A 22,706-nucleotide genomic window follows, 5' to 3' on the forward strand; every position below is an offset into this window, starting at 1 on the left:
ACCTTTGTAACACACACACTTGTAATGTTTCATGTTGTCACCTTTGTAACACACACACACACACACACACACACACACACACACACACACACACACACACACACACACACACACACACACACACACACACACTTTTGTAATGTTTCAAGTTGTCACCTTTGTAACACACACACTTTTGTAATATTTCATATCATCTTAGACACACACAGTTACACACTTTTGTAATGGTTCATGTTCTCACCATGGACACACACGTTTACAAAGTTTCATGTGTTCACAGACATGAGTCAAGTACCTCCATGGCGTTGGTCAGCATCCTGGTCAGCCTGAAGGGGATCTTCTCAGGGAACTTCTCTCTGGTCATGGCCACCTGCTCAGTCAAGCAAATAACCATTCAGCATATCAGCTGTCGTCATTGTGATGAAAACAAAACGACACCAGGAGGTTGCCCACGGCCACAGCCGCTAATGTGTTTTTCCATTTGACGCCATGAAGGTTAATCGGAGCATTTATTGTACAGCAGGGGTGTCCAAACTTTTTCACTGAGGTCCACACTCAAAGAATCAAAGCATGCGGGGTCCATTTTGATATTTGTCATTTTCAAAACTAATATAATATATTCATTTTTACATCTTTAGAGCTCCCCTCAAGTTGGTCCCAGAAATGTCTAATCATAAAATTATTAAAAGTAAGACATACCATTTTATTTTTTATTATTATGCAAAGCTTAAATCAATAAATCAACTTCAGGTCTATCATGTTGATATAACGTTTTTTATTTTTTTATTTTTGTGCCTTTTTTGTCAAAACCCAGTTTTTTGTATGGCAAAATAAGCAATATTTTCCCCAAAAAACATTCAAAGTGTAATAGTTGATGTGAAGTAATTACATATGTCAATAATTAATAACTTTGATTTTGATTCATTATTATTTTTGAGCAAAGACAGTGAAAAAAAAATCCCAGGGATCCAAAAAGGTCCCACATATACATTTTTTAAAAATAACAAGGCTTAAATCTCTAGATCAACTTCAGATCTATCTGTCGATTATAAGTTTTTATCATGTTTTTTGTTGTCTGTTTTATGTACGTTTTTTTTCAAAGTAAATTTTGTTTTTTATATGACAAACACAAAAAGTATGCAATATTTTTCTCAAAAAATATTTTAAAGTGGAACATTTGATGTGTAAGGTCAATAATTCATAACAACATTGATTTTGATTTATTATTATTTATTGAGGGCCCAACTTATAAAAGTGTTAAAAATGAGTAGGATCTATCAATTATAAGTTTTTATGATTTTATGTTATATTGTTTGTTTTATGTTGTTTTTGTCAAAAACACAAAATATGCAATATTTTCACGACAAAATATTTCTAGTAGAACCCTTTCTGTAAAAAATTATAACCTTGAATATGTCAATAATTCATAACAACATTGACTATGATTCATTATTATTTTTTGAGCGATGACAGTTAAAAAAAGTTTGTTTTCTTAAGTCCCACTAAAATTCCAGGGATCCAAAAGGGTCCCACACATAAACATTTTAAAAATAACAAGGCTTAAATCTCAAGATCAACTTCAGATCTATCTGTCGATTATAAGTTTTTATAATTTTATGTTTTTTTGTTGGCTGTTTTATGCAGTTTTTTCAAAGTAAATTCTGTAAACACAAAAAATATGCACATTTTTCTTTAAGAAATATTTCAAAGTGGAATATTTGATGTGTGAATAGGTCAATAATAATTTATAACATTGATTTTGATTTTTTTTTTTTTTTGAGGGCCCCACTTACAAAAGTGTTAAAAATAAGTCAGATTTATCAATTATAAATTGTTATTTTGTAGTTTGTTTGTTTTATGCCGTTTTTGTCTTTTGATGGCCAAAACAGAAAATATGCAATATTTCCCCACCAAATTTTTTTAATTGGAATATTTGATGTGTGAAAAGGTCAATAATAAATGGTAAATGGTAAATGGGTTGTACTTGTATAGCGCTTTTCTACCTTTTTTTTTAAGGAACTCGAAGCGCTTTAACACTATTTCCAAATTCACCTGTAGGAGCCTAAATGCTGTTTAAGTTAATTTACATTTTTATGGAAGGTGCTTTATGTTTATTCAGCCAAAATGGGACTATTTATTTGCATAATACGAAAATGTATATATTTGCATGCTTAGAATAATTACTACATTTGTCTAAATAATTTGATGACGTAACTGTGTAAATTGCATATATGGCGGAAGGATCTGTGTGGTAGGTCGGTTTTTGGACACAGTGCATTATGGGTAAGGGCAGTCAGGTGCGGGGGAATTGAGCCACACAGTTTTTTGACCTCACTCTTACTTTTTCTTAGTCTTGCTTTTTCTAACACCTACTGTAACAAACTTTCTTTATTTTGCCATTCATTTGTTCCCACATCGTTATTGTTTTACGTTTTTGAATAATTAAGTGACAAGTAAACGATACAAAACGAAGAGGAGCGTCTGGAGTTTTGTTTATTGTCGCCGCAGCAAGCAGAGCAGGAGAAAGTAGAGGAGCGTCAAGCTAAAGGCTTAATTAGGAATCTACATTTTAGTCAAAAAACTTGCTCTTTGTGGATTAAGAGGAACGTGGAACCACCTGACTGGAAAGGAACAGAGGAACAAGCCTGCAAGAGGACGCGAGCAGGTACGTGAGTGCACGCTGCTTGAAAGAGAAAGAGAGAGAGAAGCTCGTCCGGGTGCAACGCAGCTGCACATCGGCATTTTTTATTGACTCGTTGTGGAAATATTGGCTTGTTATCGATGCACAAGACAGTGGAAAAAGGACAGTAAAAATGACCGAGAAGGCTGTAGAAGAGCACAAGGCGAGAAAGATGCAGGCACGCAGGAGCGCACTTGCTCAATTGACCTGCTTGATGACGCAGATTGAGCACTTAATGGATGAGGATGCTAATGTGGACGCTGTAAAAAATCAGCTTCGTGTGGACTTTAGTGGATTGCAGCAAGAATTTTTGAATCTTAATTCTGATGTTCAGAAATTCATGTCTGAGGAGGAGTTTGTGGAAGATCAAAACAACTGGTTTAATCCAAAAAATAAAATGATGGAGGACTTTTTCTGGAAATGTGAGGAGTGGATGAAAGATGTTTTAAAGCGTGTTGAGCAAGCGGAAGAATGCAATAGACAAGTGTCACCTGCAGATAGTCGCTCTACATCAACAAAGCGGACCGCTAGAAGTCAAAGTAAAACTGAATCACGAAGCGGAAGTTCACGTTCTTCATATTCTTCTGTCAGATTAAAGGCGGAAATGGAGCGTGCATCATTGAAAGCAAAGGCGGCAGCTTTACAAGAAAAGCTGGCCATAGAACAGGAAGAAGCTGCAATAAAAGCTCGAAAGGAAATGCATGCAATGCAAACTGCACTTGCTGAATGTGACGCTAAAATGGAGGTTTTACAAAACTACGAAAACACACAAGAAGAAGACGGTATCAATACAGCTGACGAGAAGGATGGTAGAAGACTTACTAGTCCTAACACACAAGTACCACCACCCACCTTACCAACACACAGCATTAAATATGATGCTCCTCCCACAGCTATTCAAATGACTACATTTGCACCAAAGACTGAAATTAAAGAACAGCCACTAACACTTGATGGGCTTTGCCAAGCAATTTCTCAGCAAGCCAACGTCACAGAGTATCTCGTGAAGAGTCACAAGGCATCTCTACTTCCAGATCTTCCCATTCCAACATTCAAGGGTGAACCCCTGGAATACAAATCCTTTATTGGGGCCATAGAACATGGAATTGAAAGCCGCACTAGTGACAACCGGGATCGTCTTCAATTTTTGTTACAGTATACAAGTGGACAACCACATGAGTTGGTTAAGAGCTGCATCCATATGGAATCATCAACAGGCTACACTAAAGCAAAACAAATGTTAAAGGAGTTTTTTGGTGATGACTTTAAGATAGCAGAAGCCTACATAACAGAAGCCATGGAGTGGCCAACAATCAAGCCAGAAGACGGTGTTGCCCTTCAGTCCTTCGCATTATTCCTCACAGGCTGCTCTAACACAACGACAGACATTAACTACATGGAGGACTTGGACAACACAGCTAATATAAAGGCACTGACAAACAAACTTCCCTATAAACTCAGGGAACCTTGGAGGAAGTTTGCATGCGACTTGCAAGAAAGAACAAAGACAAGAGTTAAGTTTAAGGATTTTGTGGACTTTGTAAACCGGCAAGTCAAGTATCTTTTGAATCCGCTTTATGGGAACATAAAAGAAACCACCATGAACACGAAAGATTCTGTGAGACAGAAAATAAAACCACAATATGTAGAAACCCTCAAACCAAAAAAGGTGTTTACAACAGTCGTTGTGCCCCCCAAGACAGAAAATGATAACCACATCATAACAAAAACACGCACAGTTTCGGTGGACTTTATTGGAAAACCTTGTGTTTATTGTAACGGAGAGCAACACAGCCTTACAGTTTGCAAGGAATTCAAGAGCAAGCTACACAAAGACAAGATTGACTTCTTGAGAAGCAAAGGTGTATGTTTTGCATGTTTAAAGCATGGACATATGAGTAGTAGTTGCAAACAAAAACTTCAATGTCAAGAATGCTTTAGACAGCATCCCACATTATTACACATTGGTCATAAAGACTCCAGAGAAGAAAGCACAAAGGACAATTTTGAACAGCAAGCAATATCAAGTGCCCTTGTACAAACAACTGAAACCTGTGGTGTCACTGGGGCCGGTAGAGAAGATTGTGTTCTTTCGATCCTTCCCGTGTACATAAAGGCACAAAAAGGAACCAAGACAGTGATCACGTATGCATTTCTGGACCCAGGTAGTTCAGCTACTTTTGCCACAGAGTCACTGATAAACCAACTGAATGTGAGTGGACGCAATGTAAGCATCTCGCTGCGAACAATTGGAAACGACACAGTCGTGAACACAAGCATCGTGACTAGCTTGGAAATCAGCAGCTTGGACGGAAAAGAGTTTGTGGAACTAAAGGAAGTTTATACACAGAAAGACATTCCTGTCTCTAAGGACAATATTCCCCGACAAGAGGATATTGACAGATGGCCACACCTAAAGGAGGTGAGAATACCTAATATTAAAGCCAAGATTGGATTACTCATCGGAGTAAACGTTCCCAAAGCGATGGAGCCACTGCAAGTGGTTAAAAGTGTGGATAATGGACCATACGCTGTGAGAACAATGCTAGGTTGGACAGTAAATGGACCACTCGGAGGTGGAAGTGACAGAACTGCAGTGGACAAATTGACAGGAATTACTGCAAACAGAATCTCAGTGGTGAAGCTTGAGGAGCTTTGGCAGCTGCAGTTCAAGCACGACTTTCCTGATGCTGGACAAAAAGAAAACATTGAGATGTCCAAGGATGACCATCAGTTTATCAGTATGGTGTCTCAAACTGCAGTAATTAAAGATGGCCACTACAATGTTTGCCTTCCAGTGAGGAAGAATCCTTTGTGTATGCCAAATAACAGGGCAATTGCAGAGCAACGTGCACTGAACCTACGGAAGAAATTTTCCAGAGACGTCAAGTTTTACCAAGAGTACGCGGCGTTCATGGATGACCTTTTAAGAAAAGGTTATGCAGTAAAGCTTGAAGGTGAAGAGCGCAAACCTGCTGAGGGGCGAACATGGTATCTGCCTCTCCATGGAGTAAGACATCCAACCAAACAGAAGTTGCGCGTTGTCTTCGACTGCGGCGCAAGCTTTCAAGGTACTTCACTAAACCAACAGCTTCTGCAGGGACCTGACCTCATCAGCTCACTAATAGGGGTCCTTATAAGATTTCGCCAGGAGTCTGTGGCGGTTATGGCGGACGTGGAAGCCATGTTCCATCAGGTTGGAGTAAGCGACGAAGACACTGATCTCCTGAGATTTCTCTGGTGGCCTGATGGAAACTACGAGCTGGATCTCGTTGAACACAAGATGTTGGTTCACATTTTCGGCGCAACATCATCACCAAGTGTTGCAACCTTTGCACTTCAAAAATGTGCAACAGACTTTGCGGACGAGTTTGGACAGGAAACAGCAAGGTCTGTCAACAATAATTTTTATGTGGATGACTGTCTTAAGTCAGTTGCTGATGAAGATACAGCCATTACCCTGTGTGCCGAGTTGAGAAAAATGTTGGCAAAAGGAGGATTTCGGCTGACAAAATGGTCAAGCAACAACAGGAAGTTGCTTAACTCGATCCCAGAAAAGGAAAAAGCACAGGGTTTTCAAGATCTGGACTTGGATGATGATTACCTGCCAGTGGAGAGAACATTAGGCATCCAGTGGTGTGCCGAATCAGACCAATTCAAGTTCAAGATCAACCTTAAAGATAGACCATACACTCGGAGAGGATTGCTTTCCATAGTAAGTTCAATTTTTGATCCTTTGGGCTTTCTGGCTCCAGTAATATTGCCTGCTAAAAGAATTCTGCAAGATCTATGTCGGCAGAAATATAGTTGGGATCAAGACCTGACAGACACAGTGATTGAGAGATGGAAAAAGTGGATCTCAAGTCTGTCACAGCTTGAACATTTTGGAGTTGACAGATGCATCAAGTTAAAGCAGTTTGGTGTGCCAGCCTTTGCGCAGCTTCATCACTTTGCTGACGCAAGTGAAGATGCCTACGGAACCACAAGCTACTTGCTGACGCGCTTTTCAACAGGTGAAGCTCAATCCACCTTGATCATGGCAAAGACAAGGGTGGCGCCCCTAAAGTCTCCGACTATTCCTCGAATGGAATTGACTGCAGCCACAGTTGCTATAAAGATGGATAAGCTTCTGAGAAAAGAGCTTGAACTGGAGATTCAGGAGTCTATCTTTTGGACAGATAGCACGGCGGTGCTCAAGTACTTAAACAGTGAGTGTACCCGATTCAAGACGTTTGTTGCAAACAGGGTCGCGGCAATCCTGGAGCACTCTCAGACATCTCAGTGGAGATATGTTAACACCACTCTGAATCCCGCTGATCACGTCTCAAGAGGACAGACCGTGGAAGCATTTTTGAAAAATGAGAGCTGGCTCTCAGGACCAAGTTTCTTGCTCAGCTCACAAGACCAGTGGCCTAAAAATCCAGATCCTGGAATGCTGGATATAGACGACCTAGAGGTCAAAAGAGTGACTCATGTATACGTCATTCAGACACAAGAAGCCAAAGATTTTGTGGATCAGTGGATGAACCATTATTCCTCTTGGACAGCATTGAAGCGTGCTGTTGCCTGGTTTCTAAAACTCAAAGATCTGCTGAAAGAGCTGAAGGAAAAAAGTAACGAACTAAGAACATCAGGAGAAGAAAGTAAGATGCTTGAATTCAAGAGAGATGTCGAAGGAAAGTGTCTGACTTGTGATGACATGACTAGAGCAGAAACAGAAATTGTGAAGTTCTGTCAAAGACAAAATTTCAAAGAAGATTGGGCGATGCTGGAGAAAAATCAAAGAGTAAAGAAAAGTAGTTCACTTTTCAAGTTAAATCCAATTCTTCAAGATGGAGTTATGAGAGTTGGTGGAAGGTTGAGCCGTATAGCAATGCCTAACTACTCCAAGCAGCAAGCCATATTGCCTAAGGATTCACACATCACAAGGCTTGTGTTGAGACATATTCATGACCTAACAGCTCACGCCGGAAGGAATCACATGATGGCCAATCTATGACAGAAATTTTGGATACCCGGAGCCATTGGAGCCATCAGAAGGTTTTTGTCCAGGTGTGTCATCTGTAAAAGACTCCACGGAGCCGCTGGAAAGCAACTCATGGCAGATCTACCAACATGCAGGGTCCTACCTGACGATCCACTTTTCACAAGAGTCGGTGTGGACTACTTTGGTCCGTTCCAAGTGAAGAGGGGAAGAGGACATGCAAAGAGATATGGCGTCATCTTCACGTGTCTTGCTTTAAGAGCCGTACATCGGGAAGTCGCATCCTCACTCGACACCGATGCATGCCTTAATGCAATCAGAAGATTTCTCGCCAGAAGAGGACAAGTCAAAGAGATGTATTCCGACAACGGAACCAACTTTCGGTCAGCTGACAGCGAAATGAGGAAATCAATCAAAGAATGGAATACCAAGAAGATTTATGAACACTTGCTACAAAGAGGTATCCAGTGGCATTTCAATCCACCAGCAGGATCTCACCATGGAGGAAGCTGGGAGCGGCTAATCCGTTCAGTGAGAAAAATATTGAGTGTTACCGTAAAGGAACAAGTTTTGGATGAAGAGGGTCTTTATACCTTGTTTTGTGAAGCCGAAGCAGTCATAAACGGCAGACCCATCACAAAGACATCCTCAGACCTCAACGACTTGGAGGCTCTCACACCCAACCATCTGTTATTGCTGAAGGTCAAACCTGAGCTACCTCCAGGAGTGTTTCATCCGTGCGACCAATATGCAAGTCGCAGATGGAGACAAGTACAATACCTTGCGGATATCTTCTGGAAACGCTGGTGTAAGGAATACCTAGCGCAACTTCAAGAACGTCAGCGATGGTCTTCACCTAGAAGAAACTTTCGTGTTGGAGACGTGGTGCTGATCGTGGACGATACTTCACCCAGAAATTCCTGGCCACTTGGAAGAATTCTAGAGACTTTTCCTGGTGGAGACGGACTTGTTCGTCAAGTTCAAGTGAAAACTAAGACTAACGAGCTTCGTCGCCCTATTACAAAGCTATGTCTTCTTCAAGAAGCAGAAGATAATTAAAGTCTGGAAACGAAGCAAAGACCTCGAGTGGAATGGGGCAAAGGACTGCAAGCTTCTTTGAGAAGTATTAAGGTTATTTAGGCACCTTGAATTTGAGTTAACATGTTTAAGTAATTGTTTCAAGGACATTGATAACAATTAGGGGCCGGTAATGTAGGAGCCTAAATGCTGTTTAAGTTAATTTACATTTTTATGGAAGGTGCTTTATGTTTATTCAGCCAAAATGGGACTATTTATTTGCATAATACGAAAATGTATATATTTGCATGCTTAGAATAATTATTACATTTGTCTAAATAGTTTGATGACGTAACTGTGTAAATTGCATATATGGCGGAAGGATCTGTGTGGTAGGTCGGTTTTTGGACACAGTGCATTATGGGTAAGGGCAGTCAGGTGCGGGGGAATTGAGCCACACAGTCTTTTGACCTCACTCTTACTTTTTCTTAGTCTTGCTTTTTCTAACACCTACTGTAACAAACTTTCTTTATTTTGCCATTCATTTGTTCCCACATCGTTATTGTTTTACGTTTTTGAATAATTAAGTGACAAGTAAACGATACAAAACGAAGAGGAGCGTCTGGAGTTTTGTTTATTGTCGCCGCAGCAAGCGGAGCAGGAGAAAGTAGAGGAGCGTCAAGCTAAAGGCTTAATTAGGAATCTACATCACCCATTAACACATACTCATTCACACACTGATAATTTATAACATTGATTGTGATTTATTATTATCTATTGAGGGCCCCACTTATAAAAGTGTCAAAAAGTCAAATCTATCAATTTAGTTTTAATAATTCTATGTTTTTTTGTTTTGTTTGTTTCATGCCGTTTTTGTCAAACACACAAAATATGCAATATTTTCCTGACAAAATATTTCAAAGTGTAATATTTGATGTGAAGTAATTGGAGCCTTAAATATGTCAATAATTCATAACATTGATTTTGATTCATTATTATTTTTAAGAATGACAGTTTCAAAGAAAAAAAAACGTGCTGCATGGCAGCTTTGTATTATTAGTCAACATTGCAACATGTTCTCGTTACTTTTCACCTGTTTGCTCTTTTAGTCCACTTTTTTCCATAGTATTTTTAGATTGTGACGTTAAAAAAGTGGCCCCGGGGCCGCACTTTGGACACGCCTGCTTTACAGCATGAGGAAAGGTTGCCCACCTCAAAACAATCTCCAAAGTCAATATGGAGGATTTTCCCGCTGAGGCGATCCAGCATCAAGTTGGAAGGATGCCTGGGAGGAAGAGGAAGCATCATGGTTAGGGGTCAAGTCGGTCCTCAGGTGTCCATACCGTGACACGAAGCCCACCTGTCGCCCAGGCCCAGGATGTAGCCCACCATGGACATCACAGCCAGGGAGCGAGTGTAGTTGGTCCTCCTGTCAAACCACACCTGCAGGACAATTCATCATCAGACCCCTCACACACATGTTCCGACACACCACCACCAAGTTAGCACGTTAACAGTTAGCATTTGTCAAGTACCAAGGCATATTAAAGTTAAAGTTAAAGTAGCCATGATTGTCACACACACACTAGGTGTGGCGAAATTATTCTCTGCATTTGACCCATCACACTTGGCCACTTAGCATATGACTCTAAGGCCATGTCTAAGTGGTTTAACCCCTTCAAGGAATAATTATTTAGCCTAAGCCCCGTGTCAGCCACACTAAAGCAGCGTTTAAGGCAGACCTGGGCAAAATACGGCCCGTGGGCCACATGCGGCCCGTTATGATTTTCAGTCCGGCCCACCGGACATTCTACATAATTTTTTTTAGACGTTTAACATCAATACTGTAGCCGCCATTATGACATGCAGTGCTGTTCTTAAATTAGCGTAAGTCTTGAACTATAGAAAGTATTTCAATGATGGATATCTGTGCTTTTGGGCGTTATAGGAGTTATTAAGGTAATCTAGGTCACAGCAGCTCAGACGAGGAACAAGCCAGAGTGGGCGGGGTTTGTTTTCAGAGCAGCCAGCCCGAAACGCATGTGTCAGAAACAGATGCGGAAGCAGATTTTTACCTGATAATATATCATATTGTAGGTGTTTATTCCACTTTGCATTCATATTTTGCTGTTTTTTACATTTTTGTTGTGTTTTGCTTGATTGTAAAAGATACACAACTATCGAGGAGCTGGTCTGAGAAGTAAAAGAGGAGTGATGTTCATATGTTAATATTCAGTGTTTTACTGTTCATAGTTAATGTTATAAATTTCACTTTCTTTATTTTCATGTACATTTTGGGTGTCTCATTCAGTAAAAAACTGTAAAATTCCATTCCGGTTTTTTTAGGTCGTCTGTCATAACGTTTTTAAACTCTATCGGACATTGTGACCTTTGGTAATAGTGTTCCTGAAAAAAAGAGACCCAAACACACATACTGTACAGCAGACTTTTACAGCTAAATGTGTATACTGTATGTCATTTGTACACACATGCACCTTGGCCCCCCCAGACACATTTTTTTCTCTCAATGTGGCCCCTGAGTCAAAATATTTGCCCAGCTCTGGTTTAAGGTCGCCCTCCTCGGACACATTTTGACAAGGGTAAGTCAGCCGTGTAGTTCTTGAATCTCCGGCACTTAGCTTTGTATGGACTCATTGATCGTTTACAAAGCGAGTTCGGAGAGGAAGTGACGCCAGAAAGACCCCGCCCACACAGGAAGTGACGCCATAAAGTCCACGCCCCACACAGGAAGTGACATAGAAAGAACACGCCACAGCCAGCTTCATAACAAAGCCGGAGGCGGATCATCCAGACATGTCGTGTTTCTCCTTCTTCTCCATGTACAGACACTTGTGGAAACCACACATGAATACCTTAAGAGAAGGCAACGGGCGATTGCAGCTATTTGGGATACAACACTTCTCAGACGACAAGAGAACTTTCCAACAGTCAGCTGTGATTCTATTTACCAAAAAACTTGGTCCCTTCCTCCCGTGGATGTGACGGTGATAGGCAGTGTGTGGCTACAAATATTGCTTTACGGATGTGACTGTGAAATGGCCAGCCAGCGTGCCATTAGCGCGCAGCTGAAAGATGGAACCATCCCCTCGTGTCCCAAACAGTTTATCGCATTGTCTACTTTCTCATGTGGATTAAAGATGTTATTAATTTATGATGTCTCAGGTGTGATTGACTACAATAGACACACTGGATTCTAGTTCACTGAAATTGTCAGGCCTCTTGACCCATGCTATATGTTAGCATGCTAATGTTAACCAGCTAATTTTAGCATGCTAACAGCTAGCATGTGTCAAGTACCAGGTTATATGACTCTGGGGTGCACGGCTGCAAAAATGGCCGAAAAAGTTAGCATGCTAATGTTAGCAATGTAGTCACAATTTATCAGTTTGCAGCTTTTGCTGTCAGGGCCCTAATAATAGCAATGAGGACAAATATTGGGAGAACTTTAATTAGGTACACCTGCAGCGCAATCAAAATGTCTGCCTTCAAAGAGGTAACAATGCTCACTCGTTGAGTATGCGTGCTTGTTAGCATCTCACCTCAGAACTTGGGCTCTTTAGCCACAGGAGCTTGGCCAGGTCGTCTCCGGCCGTGTTGTTGACTGCGTGCTCAAACACCTCCACCTTCTCCATCAGCGTCAAGTGGTCGTAGTCGGGCGCCATCTGAAAGAGGGGGGAAACAACATGAGACACAGCAAGAGGATGGACAAGAGAAAAGGATTATCAACAAAAGAAAGGAGAGATAACACACATGATTTAGGAACATGCATTTTACATAACACAAGTGTGAAGTAAATAAAGGACTACATAAGGAGGTTGCCTACAGCCACAGCTGATGATGTTTTTCACTAATTCATCTCATAGGCATCCGTCCGTCAGTGGTGACGATGGGTTGCGCCTGGGGGAGGTAATTATTTCTTTCAGCGGCGGCTGTGGCTGTACAGCCCATTCTGGTGTGACCATCTCTGGTGCAGTTGGCACAGATGTATAGGGACGGTTCTGACACAGGAGCGGGTGCTGCGTCACGCAGTTTCCGCTTTTGTCTCCTCGCCTGCAACAAGGAGGTGTGCTTCTCCTCGAAACGGCGGGTTCCTGTGGCAACAGTCTGCCTCCAAACATCGCAGTCTTTTGCAGCTTCCTCCCAGTTGTTGTGGTCGATGCCTGCCTGTTTCATGTCACGTTTGCAAACGTCCCTGAAACGCAGTCGGGGGCGACCAAGGGGTCTGGAGCCTGTTGACAGTTTGGTGTACAGGACAGCTCTGGGGAGCCGGCTGGGGTCCATCCTGCGGACATGGCCAAGACATCTGAGGCAGCGTTGGCTGAGCATGGTGAACAGGCTGGTGGAGTGAGCACGTTCCAGGACTTCCGTGTTGGGAACTTTGTCCTGCCATGAGATTCGCAGGATGCGGCGCAGGTTGAAGCTGTTCAGCTGTTTCTCATGTCTGGTGTAGGTGGTCCAGGCCTCGCTGCCATACATCAGTGTGCTAATGACACAGGCTTGGTAGACCTGGAGTTTAGTGCGCATGGATAGCTAGTTGTTTGACCATACTCTTGTGGCGGCTCTCGCAAGACGGATGGCAAGTTCTGTGTTGAATGACAAGTCGCTGAAAATTGCGGATCCAAAGTATGTAAAGGTCTTGACACATTCCAGAGCCTGATTGTCGATGGAGATGGAGAGTGGAGTATCAGCATCTTGGCCCATGACATCGGTCTTCTTATTGCTGATGGTGAGACCAAATTCTTTACAGGCAGATGAAAGCCTGTCCATCAGCCTCTGGAGCCCGGACTCGGTGTGGGATGCCAGAGCTGCATCATCAGCAAAAAGCATTTCCCTTAGGAGGACACTGGTCACCTTGGTCTTGGAGCACAAACGGGCGAGGTTGAAAAGTTTGCCATCAGCTCTTGTGTGTAGGAAGACACCTTCAGAACATGTGCCGAAAGCAGCAGACAGAACAAGGGAGAAGAAAACTCCAAAGAGGGTTGGCGAAAGAACGCAGCCCTGCTTTACGCTGCGGATTGGAAAGGCCTCTGATGTATCTCCTTCCCAACAGACGGAATCCTGTGTGTTTACTTGGAATGATCTTATGACGGCGAGGAGTTTTGGGGGGCAGCCGATCTTTGCAAGCAGCTTGAAGAGACCATCTGTGCTGACAAGGTCGAAGGCTTTTGTGAGATCGACAAAGGCGAGATACAAGGGTCTCCTCTGTTCCTGGCACTTCTCCTGCAGCTGTCGAAGGGTGAAAATCATGTCCTATGTGGATCTTGCTGCCCTGAAGCCACATTGTGACTTAGGGTAGACACATTTTGCAAGGAGGTGGAGTCTAGCAAGGGCGACACGAGCGAAGACTTTCCCCACGATGTTGAGCAGGGAGATGACGCGGTAATTATTACAGTCACTACAGTCTCCCTTGTTTCTCGTAGTGTGACAATTTTGGAGTCACGCAGATCCTGGGGGACGGCTCCATCTTTCCAACAGAGGCAGAGGAGATCGTGAAGGTGCGGCAGTAAAGAAGGTTTCCCAAGTTTTATGACATCAGGTGTTATCCCGCGAGCACCTGGGGCCTTGCCGCATGCGAGGTTGTCAATGGCGTTGCTGAGCTCTTCCTGCGTGGGTTCCATCTCAAGCTCCTCCATAACAGGCAGGTTTGCAACTCCATTCAGACCCTCCTCTGACACAATGCTCTCAGTGGCGTATAACTCCGTGTGGTGTTTGGCCCATTTTCCCACCTGCTCGTTGCGGTCAGTGATGACTTCACCAGACTTGGCTTTGAGTGGTGCTGTTTTCTTGATGGACGGGCCGGTTGCTTGCTTTATCCCCTCATACATGCTCCTGATATCTCCTGTGTCCGAGGCCCTTTGTATGTTTGAGGAGAGCTCAAGCCAGTAGTTGTTGGCACAGCTACGTGCCATTCGCTGGGCTTCGCTCTTGGCCTTTCCCAAGGCATCAAGGTTCCTCTGTGAGGGGTTTTCCTTGTGCTTGAGGAAAGCGGTACGCTTTGCCTCTATACCTGACTCCATCACCGCAGCACTAGCCTCAAACCTGCATTTCTTCTCGTTCTCTTCTCCTATGTGGCAATGGCTTGGTCGTAGATGGTATCACTTAAACATTTCCATTTGTCCACAGCACTTTGCCTGAATGATGGTCCACAAAGTGCTGGTCAAGGGAGGTGAGGTTGGTAGAACGGCTGGCATTGATGCGTGAACGGGCCTTCTGCTTGGTGTGATAGATCTGTTTTGGTTGAAGCTTGACCTTGCTGAGGACTAGTGAGTGGTCCATGTCACAGTCAGCACTGTGAAACGTCCTTGTGAGAAGCACGCTGTTAAGGGCCTCTCGCCTCGTGATGATGAGGTCGAGCTGGTGCCAACGTTTAGATCTGTGGGTGTCTCCAAGATACCTGGTTCAGAGGCTCAGTCTGGAAGAAGGTGTCCGTGATGCAGAGCTTGTGGTAGCAGCACAGCTCTAGCAGACGTTGTCCATTTTCGTTCATGCTCCCCACTCCAAAGTGACCAAGGCAGTCTGGCCAGGATTTGTGGTCAGAACCTATCCTGGCATTGAAGTCTACCAGAAGAAGCAGATGCTAATTTTTCGGGAAGGTGTTGACAGCCGCGTCAAGCTCCTCGTAGAACTTGTCTTTTAAAATCTGGTGGTGCGCAGAGGGTCGGGGCATAAGCACACAACAGGTTTGCAGGTCTGCTGCTGGTAGAAAGGTGGATTGCAAGAATCAGCTCAGAGCCTCCTGTCGGTGGGTCCATCATGGGAAGCAGAAGGTTTTTCACTGCAAATCCCACAGCTTATTCCTGGGTTTACTCTGCACTCTTTCCCTGCTAGAAAAAAGTATAGTGTTTTTTCTACAGAGAGCCAAAGTCAGCAAGACGTGTCTCTTGGAGCGCAGCAATGTCGACATTAAGTCGTTAGAGCTCACGGTCAATGATAGCTGTCTTGCGCGAGTCGTCAATGTGTTCAAGGCTGCCTGAGAGCTCTGTGCGCATTGTTCTGACATTCCAGCTTGATACTCGAAGAGCTGGTATCTTCGTTTTCCTTCTCTAAGTTTTTACTTTTTTCATAATCATCATTGGTGCAATTGTTGACGTTTGCTAGTTGTGCTTTACCCTGGCAGCAGTGACACCCAGCCGCCTCAGGGGCTCCACTCCTCATGTGGTGGTAGCGGGGGTGTATAATGTAGCCCGGAAGAGTTAGTGCTGCATGGGATTCTGGGTATTTGTGCTGTTGTGTTTATGTTGTGTTACGGTGCGGATGTTCTCCAGAAATGTGTTTGTCATTCTTGTTTGGTGTGGGTCCACAGTGTGGCGCATATTAGTAACAGTGTTAAAGTTGTTTTATACGGCCACCCTCAGTGTAACCTGTATGGCTGTTGACTAAGTATGCATTGCAGTCACTTATGTGTGTCTGCAGAAGCCGCATACAACATGTAACTGTGCTGGCACGCTGTTTATACAGCCTGTAGAGGGCGCTAAAGACAGTGCCATCACGGCACGCCCTTATTATTGTTGTTTAGGTGAAAATCAGCAGACATTCGAGAGAATAGTTGCCCTGAATTTCGGGAGTCTCCCGGAAAAATTGTGAGGGTTGGCAAGTATGACGCTGTCAAGCGGCATTCATATAAAACTCGCGAAATAACGTCTCGCGGGCCGCGTGTCTAGTTTATACATAGCACAAAGCAAAAAAAAACCTGTATGCCGTGTTATTTCATTTTAAATTTCAAAAGAGTTTTGTGGCTCCTATTGTTTTCTTGAATTTATGAAACGGGTCAAAATGGCTCTTTGAGTGGTAAAGGTTGCAGACCCCTGACTTAGGCAGTGATTGGCGGATGCCAGGGTGGGCCTGCACACCTCGCCTCTGGGGCCCACTGCTGCTCTGAGATCCCCTCCAGTTTAGCCTGAGATCGCGAGGTCCCAGTTATCGTGTGTGGCCACGAGGAGGCACTGTAGGAGTCTTGGTGGTGGAGAGGCTGTGTACATGGACAAAGATAAGACCTTCTGGAGGAAAGTTCTGTGGTCAGATGAAACTAAAATTGAGCTGTTTGGCCACAATACCCAGCAATATGTTTGGAGGAGAAAAGGTGAGGCCTTTAATCCCAGGAACACCAAACCTACTGTCAAGCATGGTGGTGGTAGTATTATACCCTGGGCCTGTTTTGCTGCCAATGGAACTGGTGCTCCAAATTCTTTAGGACAACCTAAAATCATCAGCCCGGAGGTTGGGTTTGGGCGCAGTTGGGTGTTCCAACAGGACAATGTGTCATGTCTGTGTAATCATGTTTTGTTTTAAGTCATGTTTTGTTTAGTTATAGGACTCTTTAGTTTCTGTCTTTTCACTCCCTTGTCTTGTTTCCATGATTACCCATTAGTTTCGACTGTTCCACGTTTGGACTCATTGTGCACTCTTGATTGTCACCATAGCAACCCATTAGTTTTCACCTGTCACGTCACGCACCTGTTTCACGTCTTGAGTCACGCACCTGTTTTCGTTAATCATGTCTGTAGTATTTAAGTTCAGTGTTTTTCAGTTTGTCTTTCTGACGACCACCCCACATTTATGCTCGACACATTTCTAACTCCTTTTCATGTCCATCGTTCACGCTGCTCCTTTTTTGTCCATGCCAAGTAAGTTTTCTTTATTCAAGCCATAGTTTGCAAGTTTTGTTTAATTGTTCATAGTTTCTGCCAATGTGCAAGTTTTGTGTTTATAGTCTAGTTTTGTACCTCTGCCCCTGTGCGCGCTTTTCGTTTATTCCTTTTTTTGATAGTTTAAATAAATCATGTACCTACATTCCCGTCTCGCCCGTGCCAACTTTCCGTTGCATCCCGGAAAAGCAAACACCCAGGACCAAGTCATGACAGTAGGTCGTCAGCAGACCCGCTTTTCCGCACCTAAGTTGGCCGAGTTGGACATTTTGGACGAGGCTTCTTGGGCGGTCCTGTGCGCGATGGAGGAGGAAACTCTGCGCTACTCCTCCGTGGAGTACAGAGACTCCATTTGGTCCCAGGAATGCGGGGACGCAGCGCAGTGCCGGAAGCGCCGCTCCCGACGAAGGACTTCAGGAAGAACTTCCGCCAGCCAGCAGGACACGCCGCTCCCACAAGCCCCTCCCACAAGCCCCTCCCCCTCCGGGCGGAAGCAAGCAGCAGCCAGCCCGGCTTCGCCCGGATGACGTCAAAGACCAGGATTTTTTTTTTCTGAATTCTTTTTCTTTTGATTCCCCGCTCCCCAGGACTCAAGCCACACCCAAGACACAAAACAATTTTTTTTCACCCACTCAATCCCAGGTACAAAAAAGACAATTTGGACAATTTAATGGGGAAGTTTCTGCCCTCCTCCGCTCACCCCTACAGAGAGTTCCAGACCGCAGGGAGCGCGTCTGGTATCCGCCCCTTGAGGGGGGGGCTAGGGCTGGGAATTGTTCAGGTGGGGTGGCTCAGCATCACGATGTCAAGCCACAGCCTCCAGCACGGCCGCCACCACCAGTCTTCCGCCATGCCAAGCCGCAACCCCCAGCTAGGCCACCTCCACCTGCTCCAAGGCTAGCACCACGGCTAGCTGCTCCAAGGCTAGCACCTGTAGCTGCTCCACGGCTAGCACCAGACCCTCCACGCCAAGACCAAGACCCTCCACGCCAAGTCCAAGACCAAGACCCTCCACGCCAAGTCCAAGACCAAGACCCTCCACGGCAAGTCCAAGACCAAGACCCTCCACGCCAAGTCCAAGACCAAGACCCTCCATGCCAAGTCCAAGACCCTCCACGCCAAGTCCCGCCAGTCGCAGCTCCACGACGCCAAGTGCCGCCAGTCGCAGCTCCAAGACGCCAAGTGCCGCCAGTCGCAGCTCCAAGACGCCAAGTGCCGCCAGTCGCAGCTCCAAGATGCCAAGTGCCGCCAGTCGCAGCTCCAAGACGCCAAGTGCCGCCAGTCGCAGCTCCAAGACGCCAAGTGCCGCCAGTCGCAGCTCCAAGACGCCAAGTGCCGCCAGTCGCAGCTCAAAAACGCCAAGTGCCGCCAGTCGCAGCTCCAAAACGCCAAGTGCCGCCAGTCGCAGCTCAACAACGCCAAGTGCCGCCAATCGCAGCTCAACGACGCCAAGTGCCGCCAGTCGCAGCTCAACGACACCAAGACCCGCCATGCCAAGACCAAGACCCGCCATGCCAAGACCAAGACCCGCCATGCCAAGACCAAGACTCGCCATGCCAAGACCAAGACCCACGCCAAGACCAAGACCCGCCATGCCAAGACCAAGACCAAGACCCGCCATGCCAAGACCAAGACCCACGCCAAGACCAAGACCCACGTCGAGCTTCGCCGCCTGACGCGCCACGTCGAGCTTCGCCGCCTGACGCGCCACGCCGAGCTTCGCCGCCTGACTCACCACGCCAAGCCACGATGACGACGCGCCTCCCTCCTCGTCGGCCACGGATATGGCCGCTACCTGGTCGCCCGCCACGCCAAGTGCGCCCACCTCCCAGTCGGCCACGAATGTGGCCATTCCCTGGGCGCCCGCCTCGCCTGCTGCAGCGGCGTTCCACTCGCCGCCGCCACCTATCTCTGCCCCGGTGGATACGGGGACACGTGGTCTGGCGATCCACCGCCATGTCCCCCTCCCGCCCTCCCATGACTCTTGTTAATTTCTTTATGGACATCTGGTATCTGTCCTTAAGGGAGGGGCTCTGTCATGTCTGTGTAATCATGTTTTGTTTTAAGTCATGTTTTGTTTAGTTATAGGACTCTTTAGTTTCTGTCTTTTCTGTTTGGACTCATTGTGCACTCTTGATTGTCACCATAGCAACCCATTAGTTTTCACCTGTCACGTCACGCACCTGTTTCACGTCTTGAGTCACGCACCTGTTTTCGTTAATCATGTCTGTAGTATTTAAGTTCAGTGTTTTTCAGTTTGTCTTTCTGACGACCACCCCACATTTATGCTCGACACATTTCTAACTCCTTTTCATGTCCATCGTTCACGCTGCTCCTTTTTTGTCCATGCCAAGTAAGTTTTCTTTATTCAAGCCATAGTTTGCAAGTTTTGTTTAATTGTTCATAGTTTCTGCCAATGTGCAAGTTTTGTGTTTATAGTCTAGTTTTGTACCTCCGCTCCTGTGCGCGCTTTTCGTTTATTCCTTTTTTTGATAGTTTAAATAAATCATGTACCTACATTCCCATCTCGCCCGTGCCAACTTTCCGTTGCATCCCGGAAAAGCAAACACCCAGGACCAAGTCATGACAGTAGGTCGTCAGCAGACCCGCTTTTCCGCACCTAAGTTGGCCGAGTTGGACATTTTGGACGAGGCTTCTTGGGCGGTCCTGTGCGCGATGGAGGAAGAAACTCTGCGCTACTCCTCCGTGGAGTACAGAGACTCCATTTGGTCCCAGGAATGCGGGGACGCAGCGCAGTGCCGGAAGCGCCGCTCCCGACGAAGGACTTCAGGAAGAACTTCCGCCAGCCAGCAGGACACGCCGCTCCCACAAGCCCCTCCCCCTCCGGGCGGAAGCAAGCAGCAGCCAGCCCGGCTTCGCCCGGATGACGTCAAAGACCAGGATTTTTTTTTTCTGAATTCTTTTTCTTTTGATTCCCCGCTCCCCAGGACTCAAGCCACACCCAAGACACAAAACAATTTTTTTTCACCCACTCAATCCCAGGTACAAAAAAGACAATTTGGACAATTTAATGGGGAAGTTTCTGCCCTCCTCCGCTCACCCCTACAGAGAGTTCCAGACCGCAGGGAGCGCGTCTGGTATCCGCCCCTTGAGGGGGGGGCTAGGGCTGGGAATTGTTCAGGTGGGGTGGCTCAGCATCACGATGTCAAGCCACAGCCTCCAGCACGGCCGCCACCACCAGTCTTCCGCCATGCCAAGCCGCAACCCCCAGCTAGGCCACCTCCACCTGCTCCAAGGCTAGCACCACGGCTAGCTGCTCCAAGGCTAGCACCTGTAGCTGCTCCACGGCTAGCACCAGACCCTCCACGCCAAGACCAAGACCCTCCACGCCAAGTCCAAGACCAAGACCCTCCACGCCAAGTCCAAGACCAAGACCCTCCACGCCAAGTCCAAGACCAAGACCCTCCACGGCAAGTCCAAGACCAAGACCCTCCACGCCAAGTCCAAGACCAAGACCCTCCATGCCAAGTCCAAGACCCTCCACGCCAAGTCCCGCCAGTCGCAGCTCCACGACGCCAAGTGCCGCCAGTCGCAGCTCCAAGACGCCAAGTGCCGCCAGTCGCAGCTCCAAGACGCCAAGTGCCGCCAGTCGCAGCTCCAAGATGCCAAGTGCCGCCAGTCGCAGCTCCAAGATGCCAAGTGCCGCCAGTCGCAGCTCCAAGACGCCAAGTGCCGCCAGTCGCAGCTCCAAGACGCCAAGTGCCGCCAGTCGCAGCTCAAAAACGCCAAGTGCCGCCAGTCGCAGCTCCAAGACGCCAAGTGCCGCCAGTCGCAGCTCAACAACGCCAAGTGCCGCCAATCGCAGCTCAACGACGCCAAGTGCCGCCAGTCGCAGCTCAACGACACCAAGACCCGCCATGCCAAGACCAAGACCCGCCATGCCAAGACCAAGACCAAGACCCGCCATGCCAAGACCAAGACTCGCCATGCCAAGACCAAGACCCACGCCAAGACCAAGACCCGCCATGCCAAGACCAAGACCAAGACCCGCCATGCCAAGACCAAGACCCACGCCAAGACCAAGACCCACGTCGAGCTTCGCCGCCTGACGCGCCACGTCGAGCTTCGCCGCCTGACGCGCCACGCCGAGCTTCGCCGCCTGACTCACCACGCCAAGCCACGATGACGACGCGCCTCCCTCCTCGTCGGCCACGGATATGGCCGCTACCTGGTCGCCCGCCACGCCAAGTGCGCCCACCTCCCAGTCGGCCACGAATGTGGCCATTCCCTGGGCGCCCGCCTCGCCTGCTGCAGCGGCGTTCCACTCGCCGCCGCCACCTATTTATGCCCCGGTGGATACGGGGACACGTGGTCTGGCGATCCACCGCCATGTCCCCCTCCCGCCCTCCCATGACTCTTGTTAATTTCTTTATGGACATCTGGTATCTGTCCTTAAGGGAGGGGCTCTGTCATGTCTGTGTAATCATGTTTTGTTTTAAGTCATGTTTTGTTTAGTTATAGGACTCTTTAGTTTCTGTCTTTTCTGTTTGGACTCATTGTGCACTCTTGATTGTCACCATAGCAACCCATTAGTTTTCACCTGTCACGTCACGCACCTGTTTCACGTCTTGAGTCACGCACCTGTTTTCGTTAATCATGTCTGTAGTATTTAAGTTCAGTGTTTTTCAGTTTGTCTTTCTGACGACCACCCCACATTTATGCTCGACACATTTCTAACTCCTTTTCATGTCCATCGTTCACGCTGCTCCTTTTTTGTCCATGCCAAGTAAGTTTTCTTTATTCAAGCCATAGTTTGCAAGTTTTGTTTAATTGTTCATAGTTTCTGCCAATGTGCAAGTTTTGTGTTTATAGTCTAGTTTTGTACCTCCGCCCCTGTGCGCGCTTTTCGTTTATTCCTTTTTTTGATAGTTTAAATAAATCATGTACCTACATTCCCATCTCGCCCGTGCCAACTTTCCGTTGCATCCCGGAAAAGCAAACACCCAGGACCAAGTCATGACACAATGACCCCAAACACACGTCAAAAGTGGTAAAGGAAAGGCTAAATCAGGCTAGAATTAAGGTTTTAGAATGGCCTGACTTAAACGTGTGGACAATGCTGAAAAAACAAGTTCATGTCAGAAAACCAACACATTTAGCTGAAGTGCACCAATTTTGTCAAGAGGAGTGGTCAAAAATCCAACCAGAAGCTTGTGGATGGCTACCAAAAGTGCCTTATTGCAGTGAAACTTGCCAAGGGACATGTAAGCAAATATTAACATTGCTGTATGTATACTTTTGACCCAGCAGATTTGCTCACATTTTCAGTAGACCCATAATAAATTCATAAAAAAAAAAAAAAATTCATGAATGTTTTTTGTGACCAACAAGTATGTGC

At 46.0% G+C, this 22,706-nt stretch overlaps 1 protein-coding gene across 1 annotated transcript in view; it reads right to left on the bottom strand.

The window, feature by feature from the left end:
- Nucleotides 1–22,706, bottom strand: part of mtor (mechanistic target of rapamycin kinase) — a 277,393-nt gene that overhangs the window by 23,409 nt on the left and 231,278 nt on the right. The window contains exons 49-52 of the mRNA XM_061985591.2: nt 12,242–12,364; nt 10,042–10,124; nt 9,894–9,966; nt 296–370 (exon numbers count right to left, since the gene is read on the bottom strand). Coding sequence (XP_061841575.1) covers nt 296–370; nt 9,894–9,966; nt 10,042–10,124; nt 12,242–12,364 — 354 coding nt within the window. The remainder of the gene's footprint in view (nt 1–295; nt 371–9,893; nt 9,967–10,041; nt 10,125–12,241; nt 12,365–22,706) is intronic.

The sequence above is a fragment of the Nerophis lumbriciformis genome, linkage group LG23, assembly GCF_033978685.3.
Source record: "Nerophis lumbriciformis linkage group LG23, RoL_Nlum_v2.1, whole genome shotgun sequence".
In the NCBI taxonomy this organism is placed as follows: Eukaryota; Metazoa; Chordata; class Actinopteri; order Syngnathiformes; family Syngnathidae; genus Nerophis; species Nerophis lumbriciformis.